Source organism: Cynocephalus volans, chromosome 2 (assembly GCF_027409185.1).
Source record: "Cynocephalus volans isolate mCynVol1 chromosome 2, mCynVol1.pri, whole genome shotgun sequence".
Lineage (NCBI taxonomy): Eukaryota > Metazoa > Chordata > Mammalia > Dermoptera > Cynocephalidae > Cynocephalus > Cynocephalus volans.
Window position 1 is genome coordinate 45,263,888 of NC_084461.1, and position 18,087 is coordinate 45,281,974.

Consider the following 18,087-nt stretch of genomic DNA (forward strand, 5'->3'; position numbering starts at 1 on the left):
AACTGAAAGGGGTAGAGAGGAAGGACATTAACAGGGAGGAACAGAGGCCATGCCATTCTCCTGAATTAACCCCAGGATAAGTATAACTATCTGGGCATTCCTCAGTTAGCCCTCCTCATTATCCTGACTATCTATCATTACTACCTACCTTCTTGACTTTCTCCCTTGAATTCAGAATTTTTCCTTGGATTGACAATCTTTTTTTTTTTTTTTTTTTCGTGACCAGCGCTCAGCCAGGGAGTGCACCGCTCATCCTTATATAGGATCTGAACCCGCGGCGGCGGAAGCGTCGCCGCGCTGCTAGCGCAGCACGCTACCGAGTGCGCCACGGGCTCAGCCCCGGATTGACAATCTGATTGAACTCTGACTAACCTGTCTTCTGAGTAACACGCCACTGGTGAATAAAGATTTCATATTGTCATACATTGATCTTGAAACACTCAACTCTTTCCTCCTGAACTTAGAAATTCTCAGTCAAGCAACTCCTTCTCAGACAACTTGATTTCAGTAGGTCATAATTCTCCCCAAATACTACACATTTTATATTGGGATGATCCTCTTGGTACCTAGGATATACTTAAAATATTAGGAAAGCTACACTTTCTTTATATGTGTTAGCCTAGCTTTTTATACATTCTTGGATGAGACATAACCTAGTACCCTGTCTCAAAAAATTTTTGAATAAACAAACTTTCACTAAAATGAAATTTTAATTCACTAAAATGAATTAGTGAATGAACAATCAAAGAATTAATTCCCTCCATTGCTTGCCTCTGAGCATGAGATACAGGATACACAATTAGATTCTACTCAGAAAGTCATTTTTTCTTTGAGACAGTCTCTCAACTAAAACAGAGCTATTAATGTTGAGGGGGTAAAGAAATCTGTGTTTTGGATGGAAATCTGCTCTTCAACCTAATGTATGCCAAAAACCCACATATCATTAACCTAGAACTAATGTTTCTGCTCCAATCCCTGAGGCTCTGTCTTTTACCTACATCTCTCAGCCTCATCATAGAATAGGTACAATCTAAAAAAATTACCACCAAACTCTATGAGATCCTCTCCATTGTAATTTCCATTTCAGCAATTGTCAGCACAGTTCTTTCAGCAAAATTAAACCTTGCTTGGGAACAGATCTATTCCCACCTTATATACCCCTAATCCTCTAACTTGATCTTTTATTGTACTTAATTTTGGCAGCAAAGCTCTAAGGTGACAATAAATTCCTTGAAGTGTTCACTTTTTAATTGTCCAGATACATTCACTATTTATTTCACCCAATTAAACAGCATATGTAATAAATGCCCTATTAATTAATCAACAGTATCTTACACCTGGAGAACGTTCAATGAAAGTTTCTTGTCCAGCCTAATAATAAAATACTAAGTACCAACCATATTAAAACCAATAGAATTCTCAAACCATACATTTTGATTCCATGGATTTTTATAATATGTTCTCTGGCTTGAAAATATCTCTGATTTTAAAATAATAAGTAATATTATTGTTGGTGAGGAGCAAACAGTGACCAGAAGCCACAAAGTAATGTTAAAGGATTCAGCCTAACAGAACACAGTTTTAAAAACTTTGCATAGACAAATTATTGTATTAAAAGAACATTGATGTTTCATGCTTTTTGGACTCAAAATGAGAAAACTAACTGTCTTAAAGAAAAATCAGAATTTATCAATTATGGTTGTTTTAAATATTAAAGCTATAAAATCCAAAGGTACCTATAAAACAGACTGACAGAAGCAAACCTGTCCTAGACATAGTGCTCTAAAAACAGACACCTGAAAAGATCAGTCAATACTTTATTAAAAACAAGACAGTACCAAATACCATAAAAACGGATGAAGTTGGTACTTCATCTTTTATCAAACTGAAAAACAGGTCTCAATTAGAATGACCTTAAAGAAGAAGAAAAAAAGAAAAAGTAGGGTAAGGTTAGTATCAGAACGTAATTATAGAGATTGAAGAGAACTTCTTTCTAAGTCATTAAATTCACCAATATTATACTGAACTCCAGTGCACTTTCAATTTTCCTGTGCCATTAGAGAATTTAGTAGGTTCACTGAAATGACTGATTTCTTTGTTAATCTATTTACATGGGTTAAGACCCTGACTGACATAAAACACAACCAAAAAATGCCAGACAGAGACTGTAATGAAAGACTGAGTGATATATGGATTAGGGTACAGCCTATCCAATAAATGTGCTTGGCCAGCAAAGAAACTATTGGAAAAGATTTATTAACAAAACAAATACATTCTAAGAAGATCTAATACAATAAAACCTGCAGCATAAATACACACTACTCTAAAATACAGTTCTTTGCTCTGTGTAGTTTATCTTTCAATCATTATATTAAAATTCTCTTCATATGTTTCATTCAAGAATAAATTTTCTGAATAAGTAACACCAATGAGTATAGGATATGATTGCCAATAGCAGTGCAGTTCTTTGATTCATAGAAAAGAAAACTAAGTTTACATTACTTAGAACTCTTAAAACATATATAAAGAGAAGAAAATATTTCTAGAAAATATATTATCAGGAGAAAAGGTAAAAATAAATCACCTGCTAGAATTCATTATCATTACATTTTAATTATATGTAACACATTAGTACCAAATAAGTGAAGTTAAGGCCAGACATAGAAATGATTTTAAATGTTATACCTCCGAGTTCTTTTACATTCAAGATGGCATTCTGGAATGGCACTGCTTTTATACTAAAACCTAAAATTAGAAAACAAAAACATAAAGAAAGAATTAGCAACTTAACTTTTAAATTAAAATACTTAATCTGCCTAGAAAAAAGGATTTGAGCATCTTAAGACTTATTTTTTCATAGCTCATATTAATACTAGAAACACATACATAACAAAATAAACTGACAACCCAATATTTCCTTCTACCATTTTTCACAACAGTTGTGTATTACACCATAATATAACGCTGTCCCCTTTTCTTCAAATATTGTCTTTTTTTCAATATGTAATGTCACTATGCAAATTTTACCTACTGTAAGAAAGACCTGTAGGAGTACAGAGAAATTTCAAATAAAATATTAAATCTACAGGGATATTTGCATCTAATTCCTAAAGTTAAGGTCTTATGATTTTTCTCATATATAAGTCAGCAACCCTAGAAAGTAAGGTATTTAAATTAAAACCATCTTACATTAGAATTACATAATATTTATGTTAGTTTTTTTTCTTTTAAGGACATGGTTAATATGCCATAAATACATATTTCTTAAAAATACAATCACAATTATCCATTCATGCACAATCATTATAAAATACATGTAATAAAATATTTGTATTAGAAAAAATACATAAAGTATATAGCTCTATGATTAATGATGTATTTAGGAATTAACTTTTACCACTCAAGGCAAACAATTCAGTTGCAACATATGTGAGTGTGCATATACCCATACACATACACACATGTGCAAATATCTACACTCAATATTTTTTAAAGGATCCACAAGGAACTAGAACTAGTAAGGACTCTCAGGAGAACTTAGGATCTGGAAGTCTTAAACAGGAGGGAGATTCTTTTATTTCATTTGACTGTTCAGCCATGTACTTGTATTTCTTTTTCAATTAAAAGTCCCTCATTTTTAAAAGTTAATTTATCAGTAGTTTCTGAGCATCTATTCCATTTAAAGTTTTAAGCATTATTTACTATGTAGAATTACAAGATGAATCAAACACAGTTTCCTTTTCAAGAGATTATCAATAGAGTAAAGAACACAACACACAAATACTTTTTACTTGAAGCAAGTTATGACAGGTGTCTGGAAACGTGAAAAGGTACATAAAGATACATAAAGTATGCTGTGGATAACAATTCTTTTACATAATTTTGCTTTGCTTTATAAGAAAAGGAAATCAATATGAACCTTCTTTAGTCTGGCCTATATTTTGCACTCCTTCGCTGCATGCTGTCCCAGTACACTAGTAATATATACATTACCTTCCTTCCATGTAAGGCAATATCGTATAATAGTTGAAGAATTGACTTTGAAGTCAGACAGAACTAGGTTTAAATTCTAGCTCGGTCATGTATAAGGTCTGTGACTGTGGGCAACCTACTAGCGTTGGCATCCTCATCTGTAAAACAGGATTAATAACATCTACCTCAAGGATGAAGTATTATGTGTATTGTGTTTATCACAGTGCCTGGTATACAATAAACATACAGTATATGATTGTTGGCATTATATTTCAATCGATGTTTTTTTGTTGATAATTTAATCATTAGGTAGACATATTTTCTGTCTGCTTAAATATATTAAAAACTTGTAAGACAGAAATTCTGGGTGCTTATTTATTAATCTAATTACCCACTCGGAACTGTAAAAGTTACCTCTGAATGAAAAGTACCTTTGTTGGAGTGATGGATTTGTCAACAGCTGAAATTTGCTGCACAGAAAGTAAATGCTCATTGGGCCCCCTAAGAATCTTCTAAAACATACCCTTCCTCTGTGGGTTTAATGCAGATTGACATAGTCAGCACAGCATTATGGTTAATGGTGCATGAAGTCACTGAATCTTAGTAAAGTAACAGGAGGAAAAAGGCAGTCCCATGTGGCTGAAATGCTGGCGTGTACCTGGACCTGAAGGAAAGCCTCTCCAGGTGTCTGGCCTCTGGGAAAATGAGGAGTCAGTGCCAATCACAATACTCCTGCTGGCAAGGAAATTCGCCTGCAGGACACTTGGATGCTTGAATGTGATCTACCTACCTCACACGGGTGTTATATGGATTAAAAGGCAATGATTGTGAAATCCTGAAAACGAAAAGCCCTCTGCAAATGCTAAACAATCTACTAGTGGTTATGTTAAGGAAAACTCAAGTATGGATTTTCCAGAGAAGTAGGACAAGCCCCATGTTTGAGAAAGAAATAGTTATGAAGCACATCAGCAATGTATAATCTGCTTTGATTCTTAAAAGCTGACAATATGCAGGCACTCAAAGGGAAGTAATATCTTTGCAGAAATTGCCGCACCCATATACAAAATACAACTTTAGAAATTTATTAATCCAACAGGCAGATTATATCACCATTACTGACTTTAAATCCTTGCAGAGTCTTCATAATAAATTGACTACAAAAATGTCCTCCAATGTTCATGCTAAGCAAAGTAACCTAGCAATGTTATTTATAGGCATATAAATGTTTCTGCAGAATACTCATAAATATTTTCTCACTAAATACAACACGTGTGGCTAGATTTATACTGCAAAAGTATACACAGTCTTTCACATTGCTGTCTTGGTATTATTTTTACAGTATAGTTGTAGAAATTAATATTCAGAGGACAAAAGTCCAGATAATCAATCTAGAAAATAAGAAAATGTACTGATCGTGGAAGAGAAACAATGTTTCTGCATTTTAGTTTTCTAAATATTTGCAAAGATTAAACAGTACTAAACATTTAAAGCCACACTTTCATTCAGTTCACCAGAAAGGCAACCAAGAAGGGCAACTATCACACTATACTTTATTCCTTTACATTGGGTTGGACAAGGTCAGGGGTGGGGGTATTAATATAACATTAAGTAGCGATATGAAGATCAAACCATCAAAATACCATTCTCAAAGGATTGCTTTATGGAATAAAAGCTGGCATATAGCATGAGTTCTATATTAAGAATGTCTGGGTTCAAATTCTGGCTCTACCATTTATTAACTGTTTGACTTTGAGCAGGTTATTTTGTCAGGGAAGCCTTCTCTGGTGTCCTTGAACTAATATGATTTTTCTGGACCCATGTTCTTCTAGTGCTCAGTACTTCTGCATGATTTTCAGTTTTAACTACATACTGGTTTATTTATTTGTTTTATGTCTGTCCCTGGCTAGACTGCAAGGATCCATAATGCAGAAAGTGTACATACAGTGTACCTTAAATGCCAGTGCTTGGTACATAATAGGATCTCAATATTGTCTAAAGGTCCGTGATAAGGATTTGTAGCTATTTCCTAATTTAGCTATTACAACGATCCTAAAGTTAATATTTGTATTATTGTTCCAAGAAGAAAGTGAAGCTTAGAGGGGTTAAATACCTTGGCAAAAGTACTAAGTGGTACAACCAAAACTGGAAGCCAGGTCTCGTCACCATGGCCCTATACTACAGCTCCTCTTCCATACACCAACAAGCTGACGGTTCATACTAGGTTGTCCAGTTGTGAGCCTAAATATTAGTGAAGCTGACTAGGCATATACAAGGGGTCTTTAAAAAGTTCATGGAAAGATTTGCATTATCTTTCAATTCCATTTTTCAACAAACTTTTTGAAGTGCCCTCATACACATATGCCTACTAAACTCACTAATTTACTTTCCTTCCTGTGTATGAATAACCCAACACAAGGAACCCAAATAAGTGTTCTGAGGTCTATATGACATTGCTTTCTTACTAATGGAATAAAAATAATAGCATGAATTTAGAAAGTACTTTTTTATAGACATTATTAATAAAATAGGAACTTAGAGAGGGATGGAAAATGTCCATGACAGTATGATCACTCTCTTGCTTCTTCAAACATAAGTGTCCTCTGATGCTCTCCACAAGGAGTCAGAGTACTGATGTGACAAGGCACTGGTCGCAGGAGTCCTAGCCTCAGCTCACAGACTCACCAGCCACATTTTTTTCTTGCCTTGGCCTTGAATTCCTTATCTGTAAAAATGAATGGACTAGATTAGCTTTTTAAATTTTCCTCTAAAGTTAGGATTCCATTATTTATTAAACGAGATGGAGAAAATAACAGTAATTGCTGAGTTGATCATCAATGGCCTCCAGTATTTGGCTGAAGGCCTCATGGGTAGGTCTCCCCGGGCTCCATTCAAACAATTTGATGGCTAAAGCCTAAGTTACACAGTCATTTTTTCCTGGCCTATCTAAGCTACATTAGTAAGACTGAAACCTCCCCTAAGATTTAACCGCACAAATTTTAATAAATATATGACTTAGTAATTCTTTGGGGAAATAATTGTTTGCATAGCCTTTCAGTCTTTCTTTTGCAATCCTTAAATCCAACAAAACCTGTTATATAGGGGAGATGGATTTGAAATTTTTCATGCAGGGAAAGCATTCTTGGAATTGTAACAAAATTAGTTTTGGGAAAAAGGTTAGTCTATTTTTATTCATTGTGTGGAACACATAAGTATTTTACTTGGACCTACAGAGTGAACACTCCTCCCCCAGTCCCCCAAGACTGCGCACATGCACACAGATACTTGATTTGTGCTTCTGAAATTCCTGGGTCACCCTAAGAATTGCTGAAGGTAAAGACATTCCACAGATCTGGTGGCCTTGACCTGGACAAAGGGCATGATTTATGCCACGGCAGTTTTGTGATGTTTGGACAACAGTCTAGTGAAATTCTTCTAAATATGATTTCAACACCATAAAAGGAAATTTAATCTACTGGCATTTATAAAACACAATCCTTTAGCAGATACCAATATTTGACTTTCTAACTTGTTTCTCTTGTTGACTTATCAAATATGCTGCTAAAACTAAATTAAATGTTCCATTCAAATTTTTATAAATATTTTCTATATTTCTTTCAAATTGTCATTATCTTTTTCTATTTTAACTGAATGACATACTACTTGACGATTTTTCAAGCACAGTAATATATATCCCTAGAAGATATTTTCAACCTTTTTCAATTCAAAATGTTCAGTTTTCTCTAGGTTGTTCTCCATGTGGCATCAATACATTATCCTAAGCCTTTAGATTCCATTCCTCTGGTTTAAAAAGAAAAAAAAAAAAATTTGTATAATCTACAGTTTAACTACCCCTCTTATCAACAAATTCCTCAGGCATATACAGTCAAGGAGTTCACTCTGGGCAGAGTTCACTTTTGTTTCTAGACCAAGGTGCAAGCTACCCAATTTTTCTCTCTCCACCAACAGGTCCTGCTCTCTGGAGGATTTCTTGGCTCTTTGAGTTTTGACAATTTAAGTATCTTTTTAAAATTATGTCAAAGGTGAAAGACTGCTGAAGTTAACAGTCCAATAAAGTTTGGATTCCCTTTCTGAAAAAAAGGCAGAATTTTTGCCTTGTGAAAATTGGACAGACATACCCATTTTATGCTAGTTTTCATTATAAGAAATCAACTCTCAAGGCAGATTCTCTCCTAATTTCTCAAAACTTTTCCAACAAATATTTCATTTATAATTGGCTTTATATTGTCAAAACATTGTAAAATAGAGAAATAATTTAAATGAATAAAATTTCACCCATAATTCAGCCACATCAAAAAAGTACATTGTTATTTTTACATGTTCTTTTCTAGTTTTGTTCAAGTGCATAGTTTTCCATGGTTTAATTTCAAAAATAAATGTAAATTTAATTATTTAATTTTCTTCAATAGAAGATTATATACATTTTCCAACCTATAATCATTTCAATTGAGGTACCATAACTTAATTAACAAACTCCTTTGCTGTAGGACATTTAAATTGCTTTAAAGTTTTAGTTACTATACAAAATACTACAAAGAATCACTTTGTGCATATAGTTTCTTTTAAATTACTTGCTTAAAATAAATTGTCAGTGGCATGACTACAAGATCTATAAATATTTTGGTAACTTTTGATTTATATAAATAATTGCTTTCCAAGAAAAGGGACAGTAACAATCACAATGTCAGCAGTAATAAACAAGCATACCCATGCTACCACAATCTTGCCAGCATTAGGCCTTACAAAGAAACAAATAAAATAAGTGTACAATTAATATTTTCTTGTTTATTCTCTAATAAAATTGAACTTCTGGAAAGTTGACCCATTTCCATTTATTTGTTTGCCACTTATTCTTTTTTATGAATTACTTCTTTGTGGACTCAGCATAACTTCTATTACATTCTGGATGTTATCTGTAAATGTGATTGAATTCTCTGAGACAGTCATAAACTAAGTGAGACAGTCATAAATTCTCATCTATAATATCTGATGCAAATATTTCAACATTATTGTTTTCTTTTTATATTTATCCTGTCAATTTTATCTTTCTAATGATTTTAAATTTTTACATACTTAAGTTCCTTGATCTTTTCCTTTGTGAATCATTCTCCACTGGCCTCGCACCATCTTCCCCACTGAATGCCTGCATGCACGTGTGGCTTTCGGACTTCCTCATTTCTTATCCTAGTTACCTTTCCTTACTATTGGGCTGTGTTGTTTATTTCAGTACATTCTTTCCACCTTCTTTGTTCTTCTTCAATTACACACACACACACATACACATACACACTCTCTCTCTTTCTCTCTTTCATATACACCTGCTACGAACTACAAAAAGAACTGTGAACTTGGGTAGTAAGTCTGAAGATGCCAGCAATGCCTATCTCAAACTGTAGCACTGAATGGCAGTGTGGTTTTTGTGGGTCCACGAACAACAAAGTTAACCTGCTTGGCCCTCCTCTGCTGCCCACCTTCCATTCCTCCTCTGCCATCACTAACTTGTTTCTCCAACATCTGGCCCTTCTTCTTTCACTACAGTAAACACAAAGACTCAGCCAACAAGCATCTACACCTTCTCTTCTACATCTTTACACAACGACTTGCATGCCCAATTCAGCCCTACCACTATCATTACAGAGTCCTTTTATAATGAATCATATGGAACCTCATCCTTGTTAAGAAAAGTCTTCCCCATGCTCCCATAGATGCTTGTATACTTTTTCTTCCTCCTTACACTAGTAAACAGAGTTCTTCCTTCTCTTATCAGTGTTTCCTAGCACAAGCTTTGCTTCATTCTAATGCTTTCAGAAAAGTTCACCACAGGCATCTCTCAACTTCCCACTTGAAGTTATGACATCTGCTTATATACAAACCTCCATATTTCCATCTATTAATTTTGGGGGAGTTTGTTCTTCTGTCTGAATGAATTTATGCTTGGCAAACAGTTGTCCAACACACCTATTTGCTTCTATTCTTATGGACAACAGTCTTCAAACTAATGGCCAGTGCTATTCTCTAAGTTCTTCAGTTCTCAGGTCTTTATAACCATCAGCTTAGAGCTGATTCACATCAACCATCTCCAATTATTTAAGATAAAGTTGTAGATTCCATTCAAACTTAGTGGTTACTCTAGGGCTAACAGCATGTCTTTAATCAGTCCACCTTCAAGTGTCACTATACCACTTCATGTACAGAACCTTATAATAGTGTTCTTCCCGTTTGCCCCTGTGACTTTTATGCTATTGTTCTCATGCATTTTACTTTTACATATGTTATAAAGCCCATGATATATGGTTCTTATTTTTGTCTAAACAGTTACCTTTTAAGGATATTTAAATAACAAAGACTCAATCTTATTACCCAGGTAGCATCCACTTCTGGCATTCTTCATTCTATTATATAGATCTAGATTTCCATCTGGTATCATTTTTCCTCTGCCTTAAGGACTTCCTTTAACATTTCTTATAATGCAGGTCTGCTAGAAATAAATCCTTTCAGCTTTTGCATATCTGAAAAAGTCTTTATTTTTACTTCCTCTTTTGAAGTTATTTTTTGCTGGATACAGGTTAATACTTTTTTTTTTCAGTACTTTAAAGACGCTGCTCCACTGTCTTCTCACTTGCTTTGTTTCCAGTGAGAAATCTGATGTCATCCTTATCTTTATTCTCATGTATGTAACATCTTTTATCTGCTTTTAAGATTTTCTCTTTGTATACTCAGGGTTCTCAAAAAAAAAAAGAAAGAAAGAAAGAAAAGGATGTGCATGTGTATATACAGCAGTGTATGTGTGTTTATATATATATGTATATGTATATAGAGATATGTATTTTAAGGAATTGGCTCACACAATTACAGAGGCTGGCAAGTCCAAAATCTGCAACACTGCCTGGCAGGCTGGAGACCCTAGAAAAAGCTGATGTGCAGTTCAAATTCGAAGGCCATCTGCTGCAGAATTCCCTCTTGCTCTGGTGAGGTCAGTCTTTTGTTCTATTCAGGCTTTCAACTCTCTGGATAAGGCCCAATCACAGTATGGAGGGCAATCTGCTTTATTCAAAGTCCACAGTTTTAAGTTTTAGTTCCATCCAAAAACCCTCAAAGAAATATCCAGAATAACGCTTGGCCACATATTTGGGCACTTGGCCAGCCAAGTTACACATAAAATTAAGCATCATATTCTTTACCACTGGTTTCAAGCAATTTTATTATGATATGCCTTGGTATAGTTTTGTTCATGTTTCTTGTGGTTGAGGCTACTAACATACTCTCATGAAACTTTCTCTTATAAAAACAAATTCCCACAGCACTGTTTTCTCTTTTCCTGTCTATCTTCTTGAAAGAATAGTCTATATGCAATCTTAGCCAAAGGGCCAATGAGTGAAAAAGATAGCCTATACCTCATTCTCTTTGTTTGCCTCAATTCTCAGTTTGGTTTCTATCCCACATTGTCACCACATCCAACAGCCCTTTCCCAGATGTTAGTCTTATGTTTATATTATTTGATTCTGGTTCTTTTGATCTCTTGCCCATATTTGAATTAGATAATATTGTATAGAACTGCCTGACCTAGATTCCTTGTCAAATGCAAATGCTAAAATGTAAGCTCCAAAGGATAGGAATGTTGATTTTATTAATGGATGTATCCTCAGTGCCTAAATTAGTGGAAGTCATATAACAGACATTCAGCAAATGTGGAATGAACAAATGAAATGTAATTGGTGCTTAGCACCTTTCTTCCCTTTCTCTACCCATTATCTCATGACAATCTCATCCAAATCCACAATTTAGTTGTCTCTCAGATCTAAACCTCCACCTCCAAAATTTCTCTAGTCTGCTTGTCTTTTAGCATTTGTATTATTGTTGAACATCTTGCCAACACCTCAAAATTAGAATGTCCAAACTAAACTCTTTATCTATTATCTTAAAATTGCCTGTCATATTTTCCCTACTTCTTTGTACAATCCACCCAAACACCAAGCTAGAAACTTGACTCATATTTGATTCTTATCTCTTCCCTTCCTTTCTATTCCCTTCTATTACCCTTTCTATTTTGCTGTCACTTTCACAGCATGAATCACATGTGCCTGTAACTCTCCATCCCCATAATTATTGTCCTGGCTAGACCACCTCTCCATATTACAAGTCTTTCCCAACAGCTTCTCCAGTCCCTAGCCTCAGATCCCAACACATCCTACGTCTATGAATCCTGTGCCTTGACTACTAACTTTTCTCTGAATATATCTGTAGTTTCTATTCTTATCCTCCTTACCCCGTTCCTCTCTGCTTAGATCCTACCCATCACATGAGGCCAAACTCAAACATAACCTTCACTATGAAGCCTTCTTTGATCCCCCATTAGAAACGACAAACGGCCATTCCTTTTTTTTTTTTTTTTTTTGATCACTCCCTCCTTTAACTTTCATGTTTATACCATCAAGTATAGTACATTTCACATTGTGTCTTAGCACAGGGCCTGACATATATTAAACATTCAATAAATGTGAACTGTTTCATCATCAGAGAACTTATCTTCCTAACCCAGGAGTAAACTTCTTAATGGCAGTGACCTCCAAAGAGGCCTCCAAAAGGGCACTGTGGTGGATTCAGTATAATGACAACTCACAGAAGCTTGATACCCAAAATGTTAGCCAACTTAATATATAATGCATCAGCAAGTCAACTAGCACACAATGTTACAACTGGTTCCAGTAAAATGAATACATTATTTTAAAAGTTTAACAAAAACAAACATAAAATATTTTAAAATTTACAAATAATAAATTATAAAAAATATTTACAGATAATTTTTACATTATGACTCAAAACTGCTCTTTTAGCAATAGCACTAGAACATAACTCTGATAAGTGAAAAAAAGTATATGATGTATTACTCTTACTAATAACTTGGGAAGTTATTTTGCCTGAAAAGAATTAGTAAGCTAATAAAGTTTGTATAACTTCATAGCACTTTACTCAAAAGTTATCCACAATTATACAGCCAGTAAATACATATTCTCATCAAAAACCCTAAGCCTTGGATACCACTAAACTGCATTTAAGACCTGAACTGATATCCTACCTCTGTCACTAACTGTGTAACCATAGCCATGTCACTGGACCTTTGATCCTCGTATGATTTAAAAACAGAATATGGAAAAAGATTCCTACCTGTCATATAAGGCTGTTATGAGGCTCACAGAGAAATGTGAATGACATATGCACAGCCATGATGATATAAAAACTGCATACAGATTTTAAGCAAAAAGTGTGATAACTATTAGGAGAGTGGGAAGGGAAGAAGTATGAGTAGGGTGTGTGGCGGAAGGAGAGCAGCTAAATATTCATCTCCCATACATGGAATCAAAAATGAGTTAGAAAGGGAACCAAATGTTTTTCCTTATAAACTATGAAGTTACCTATTTGACATTTTAAAGCCAGGTAATGTAAATTTTTTTCACTTAATTTTGGGGAGAATTAGATTATCTTGGAAAGGTTTCCATGACCATTATTAAGTAAAAACAAGATACAGAATAACAGGATTCCATTTCTGTGAAATAGACAATGAAAAGAAACATGTCTAAATACAATTTTAGGAGCATAAAAAGGGCAAGGAAGGTAAGGGCAGGTAAGCAAAGGAAAAGCAAGACAGGTATTTACAATAAAAGGAATACATATAATATGCCAGTGGAATACAACTAAGTATATGGGAATATACGCAGAGATCTAAAAAAATCAGAGTCAACAAACTGTCAAGGGTGGCTAAATGTGATGCCAAGATTTCGGATCATTTCATTTCTTCCTTTTCCCCCTTATTTAATTTCTTCTTTTTTCAATAAGCATATTCAGGTATCATATTCAGGCTCATATACATTCATTGGCCTGGTATTTACAAGGGGACTTCAAAAAGTTTGTGGAAAAATGGAATTAAAAGATAAAGACAAAAAATACATATAAATTTTATTTCTCAACATAAGCTCCATCAAGTTCAAGACAATTTTGTAAGCAATGATATCAGTCATTTAATCTATCTCTAAAAAACTGAGGGTCCTGGGAATTTAACCATGTCAACGCAGTCTTTCTTACATTAATTGAAGAAAAATGGGTGCTCTTTAAAGACTTTTTAAGATTAAGAAACAAAAAGAACTCATAAATAGCCAAATCAGGACCGTAAAGTGAAAGCCTAATGATTTTCCATCAAAACTCTTGTAAAATTACCTTTGTTTGATGAGAGGAATGAGCAGGGCCATTGTAGTGGTGGAGAAGGACTCTCTAGTGAAGCTTTCCCAGGAGTTTTTCCACTAAAACTTTGGCTAATTATCTCAATACACTCTCTTACTAAACAGATGTTATTATTCTTTGGCCCTCCAGAAAGTCAACAAACAAAATGCCATAAGCATTCCAAAAAACTGTTGGCATAACCTTTGCTCTTCACTGATCTACTCTTGCTTTGACTGGACCACTTTTACCTTTTGGTAGCCATTAATAGTGCTTTCTCTTCAGGATCATACTGGTAAAACAACATTTCACCTATTATTACAATTCTTTGAAGAAATGCTTTGAGATCTTGATCCCACTTGTTTAAGATTTCCATTGAAAGCTCTGCTCTTGTCTGCAGCTGATCTGGGCACAGTTATGGCACCCATCAAGCAGAAAGTTTGCTCAACTAATTTTTCAGTCAGAATTGTGTAAGATGAACCAATTGAGATGTCTGTGGTGTTGGCTATTGCTTCTGCTGTTAATTGTTGGTCCTCTTCAGTTAGGGCATGAACAAGATTAACTTTTTTCCTTGCAAATTGATGTGGATGGTCTGCTGCTGTGGGCTTTATCTTCAATATTGTGTCATTCCTTCTTAAAATGAGTTATCCATTAGTAAACTGCTGATTTCTTTGGGGCATTGTCCCCATAAACTTTTTGCAAAGCATCAATGATTTCACCATTCTTCCACCCAAGCTTCACCATAAATTTGAAGTTTATTCTTGCTTCAGTTTTAGCAGAATTCATGTTGCTCTGATAGAAACTCTTTTCAAAGTGATACCTTATCCTTCTTAGTACCTCAAACTAGATCCTCTTTAGACAGGTTATAACAACTGAGTATAAATTTATTTTGGTGCAAAAAAATTTTGAAATTCATGCAGTTTTTTTCATAATACTCACTTTCCATGAACTTTTTGAAGACCCCTGTATTTTCCTGAGCTTGATTTATTCATTGCCATTGAAATGAAGGGCTGGAGAGATATGGAATGCACCAATTTAATGCTATTAAAACCTCCTCAAATCTTTTTTGAAAAAGAGAGTATTTAAAGTTCGAATAAATAAACTGACAAGCACTAAATTACAAGTAGCAGGGAGGGGAGGGGAGGGATCACACAAATAGGACAGAAAAATAGAACATCTTGGGGATGAGAAAGAGAAAGGCATAGAACCTTGGTACAGTACTCACCTGTGGTCGACACAACGTTCTCAGGGTTTTCACTGCAGAGTTTTGACAATAGACTGGTCTTGCCAGAACCGGTGAGGCCTATGCAAACCAGGTCATATTCTGGTCGCGCAGGTGGTGGTCCCTTGCAGCAAAGTGCTCTAAAACACTGCCAAAAGAGGGGGAAAGTGTAAAATAAGATTGTGAAAACAAACCTTAGTAACACTTAAAATGACTAAATAGTATTAAAAAATAAATAATCTATTAATTATAAGGAGGAAAATGGTAACTTAATAGTGGAGAAACCTGGAGGACACTTCCTTAACCAAGTGATCAAAGTTAACCTCTCCAGTCATGAGACATAAGTCTACTTCATGGCCCCCCTTCCTGCTGTGGCAGATGCACTGCAAGGGCCATGACATCATCATGCAGCATTCCTGCCAAGAATGCCCAACTGGAGTCTAAGCATGAGGAAACCAGATAAAGCCAATCTGAGGAGCATTCTACCAGTCGACCGACCCGTTCTCTAAAACACCACTGTCTTAAAAGTCAAAGAAAGATTGAGGAACCATTCCTGGTTAAAGAAGACTAAAAAGATATAATAAATAAAATGCAGTGTATCTTGGATTGGATCCTGGATCAGGAGGGGAAAAAATGCCATAAATGACATTATTGGGACAATAGGTGAGAACTGAATACAGATTGCATGTCAGATAACAGTGTTGCATAAGGCTAAACTTCCCAAATTTAATAACTGTACTGTGGTTACATAAGGAAAATCATTTTTCTGAGAAAACACACCCATGAGTATTCAGAGGTGAAGAGTCTTTATGTCTACAATTAACTGGCTCAGAAAAATTCTAAACCTCCATCTCCATCACCATATGGTGAAGGGTGTGATAAAGCAAACATGGTAAAATGTTAATGACTAGTGAGGATGAGTGAAGAGTCCACGGGAATACTTGTTGTTCTAGTCTTACAACCCTTCGACATCATTTCAAAATAAAAAGATTTTTAAAACCATTAAATGGAGTCCCTGTATATATTGCTACCTTCTAGTCCTTTGTTAAATTCTGTTTCAGGTCACCTGACCTCAGGTACTATGAACTGTAGTATAGTTTGTGCACTGCATAAACATGTTTGCTCTGCAAGAGTTAAAAACAAGGGGATCTGGAATATCATTCATGCAGTTTTTGATCTTTCTACTTATCCCACCTCCATTTATTAGGGGCCAACTATGCTCCAGATTACAGAGCCTGAAATATTTAGGCCCTGAATGATTCATGAGAGAAGGAAAGGGGGGGAGTCAGGGAGGGAGAGAGGCAGACCTACTCACTTCTGGGTCATCTGGAGATTATGAGAGAGGAGACCCATAAATAGCCTGTGTTGATTCTTCTCACTCAGATAAAAATCTGAGCCCTAATTGGCTGTCATGCTCTCATAAATCAAGCATGATTATTTCTCTTCCTCATTGCTCACATTTATTCAACAAGTCTGGTCCATACGACCTCTGAAATAGCTCTAGAATCTGTCCACTTCTCTCCAGCCCAGGCCATCATCACCTGGATAACATCAACATTCTCCCACCGGTTCCAGCAGATTCACTCTTGTTCTCCTCACAGCAGCCACTGCCATTGCTGATAAAATGAAAATCTGATCACATCTGCTTACCCTGCTTCAGTGACTTCCCCCTGCTCTAATCCTTATCATGGTCCACATGGCCCTGCCCGATCTGCTCCAGCCAACCCCACCAACCTCACTCCTATCACTCTCACCCCCCTCCACTCCAGCAGGGCTGCCCCCTCTATCACCTTGAGGCACTTACATATGCTGCTCCCTCTTCCCCCAGCTCTTGGCTTAGCCAACTCCTTATCAGTTTTTAGAGTAACCACCCCCTCCTCAGGGCAGTCTTCTCTGATCCTAAGACCATGTCAGCAACTCATGTCAAGCTCTCGCAGTACTTTTGTGAATTAATCACACAGACAATGAAAGTTACTTTTTCCAACAGCCTGTGAACCATGTCTGTCCATCTTTATCCCAGTATCACCAGTGCCTAGCAGAGAACAAGGCACAGAATCTACCTTCAATAAATAATTGTTGAATGAAACACGAACAACATTTAAATTTCACACAAGAAAAGAAAACATGAAAGCTAATATAGAATACTTGATCCATGTTCTCTCTGACCGACCCCCACCCGCAGCAAGCTTCAAGAAAATAGTGTCAAAGCCTTAATTCTTTTATTTCAATGCCAGAAGTTAGCCTCATTCCCAAAAGAGCAGTTTTGATGCACAGGATCTACCTTCCCTGTAGATTAGAGCTTATTTTCGTGCTCAATTTTCTTTCCCCAGTTTTTAAGAGATCCTGCCTACTTCTGGTAAACAATTCTATGATTCATATTCTTCATGGATTTATTAAATTCTAATCATATTTCCTCTCAGTCTTTTCAAGCCTGAGGAGTCCTAATTATTTCAGTCTGTCTTCATATAGCAACTCCTCCTACTCTTTCATCATGTTAGTCACTCTTCTTTGGCCTTACTTTAATTCCATTCGCCTTTAACTACTAGATTAATGACCACAACTATAAACAGCATTCTAGATGCCAACACATCACATCCTGGATTTGTATGGAGGCTGGGTGATACTGTCTTTTTGCAAACTTTTTCTTATACATGAAAAAACAA

The 18,087-nt window shown here is 35.5% G+C and overlaps 1 protein-coding gene across 1 annotated transcript in view; it reads right to left on the reverse strand.

The window, feature by feature from the left end:
- Nucleotides 1-18,087, reverse strand: part of ARL15 (ADP ribosylation factor like GTPase 15) — a 393,951-nt gene that overhangs the window by 242,822 nt on the left and 133,042 nt on the right. The window contains exons 2-3 of the mRNA XM_063087339.1: nt 15,428-15,572; nt 2,686-2,745 (exon numbers count right to left, since the gene is read on the reverse strand). Coding sequence (XP_062943409.1) covers nt 2,686-2,745; nt 15,428-15,572 — 205 coding nt within the window. The remainder of the gene's footprint in view (nt 1-2,685; nt 2,746-15,427; nt 15,573-18,087) is intronic.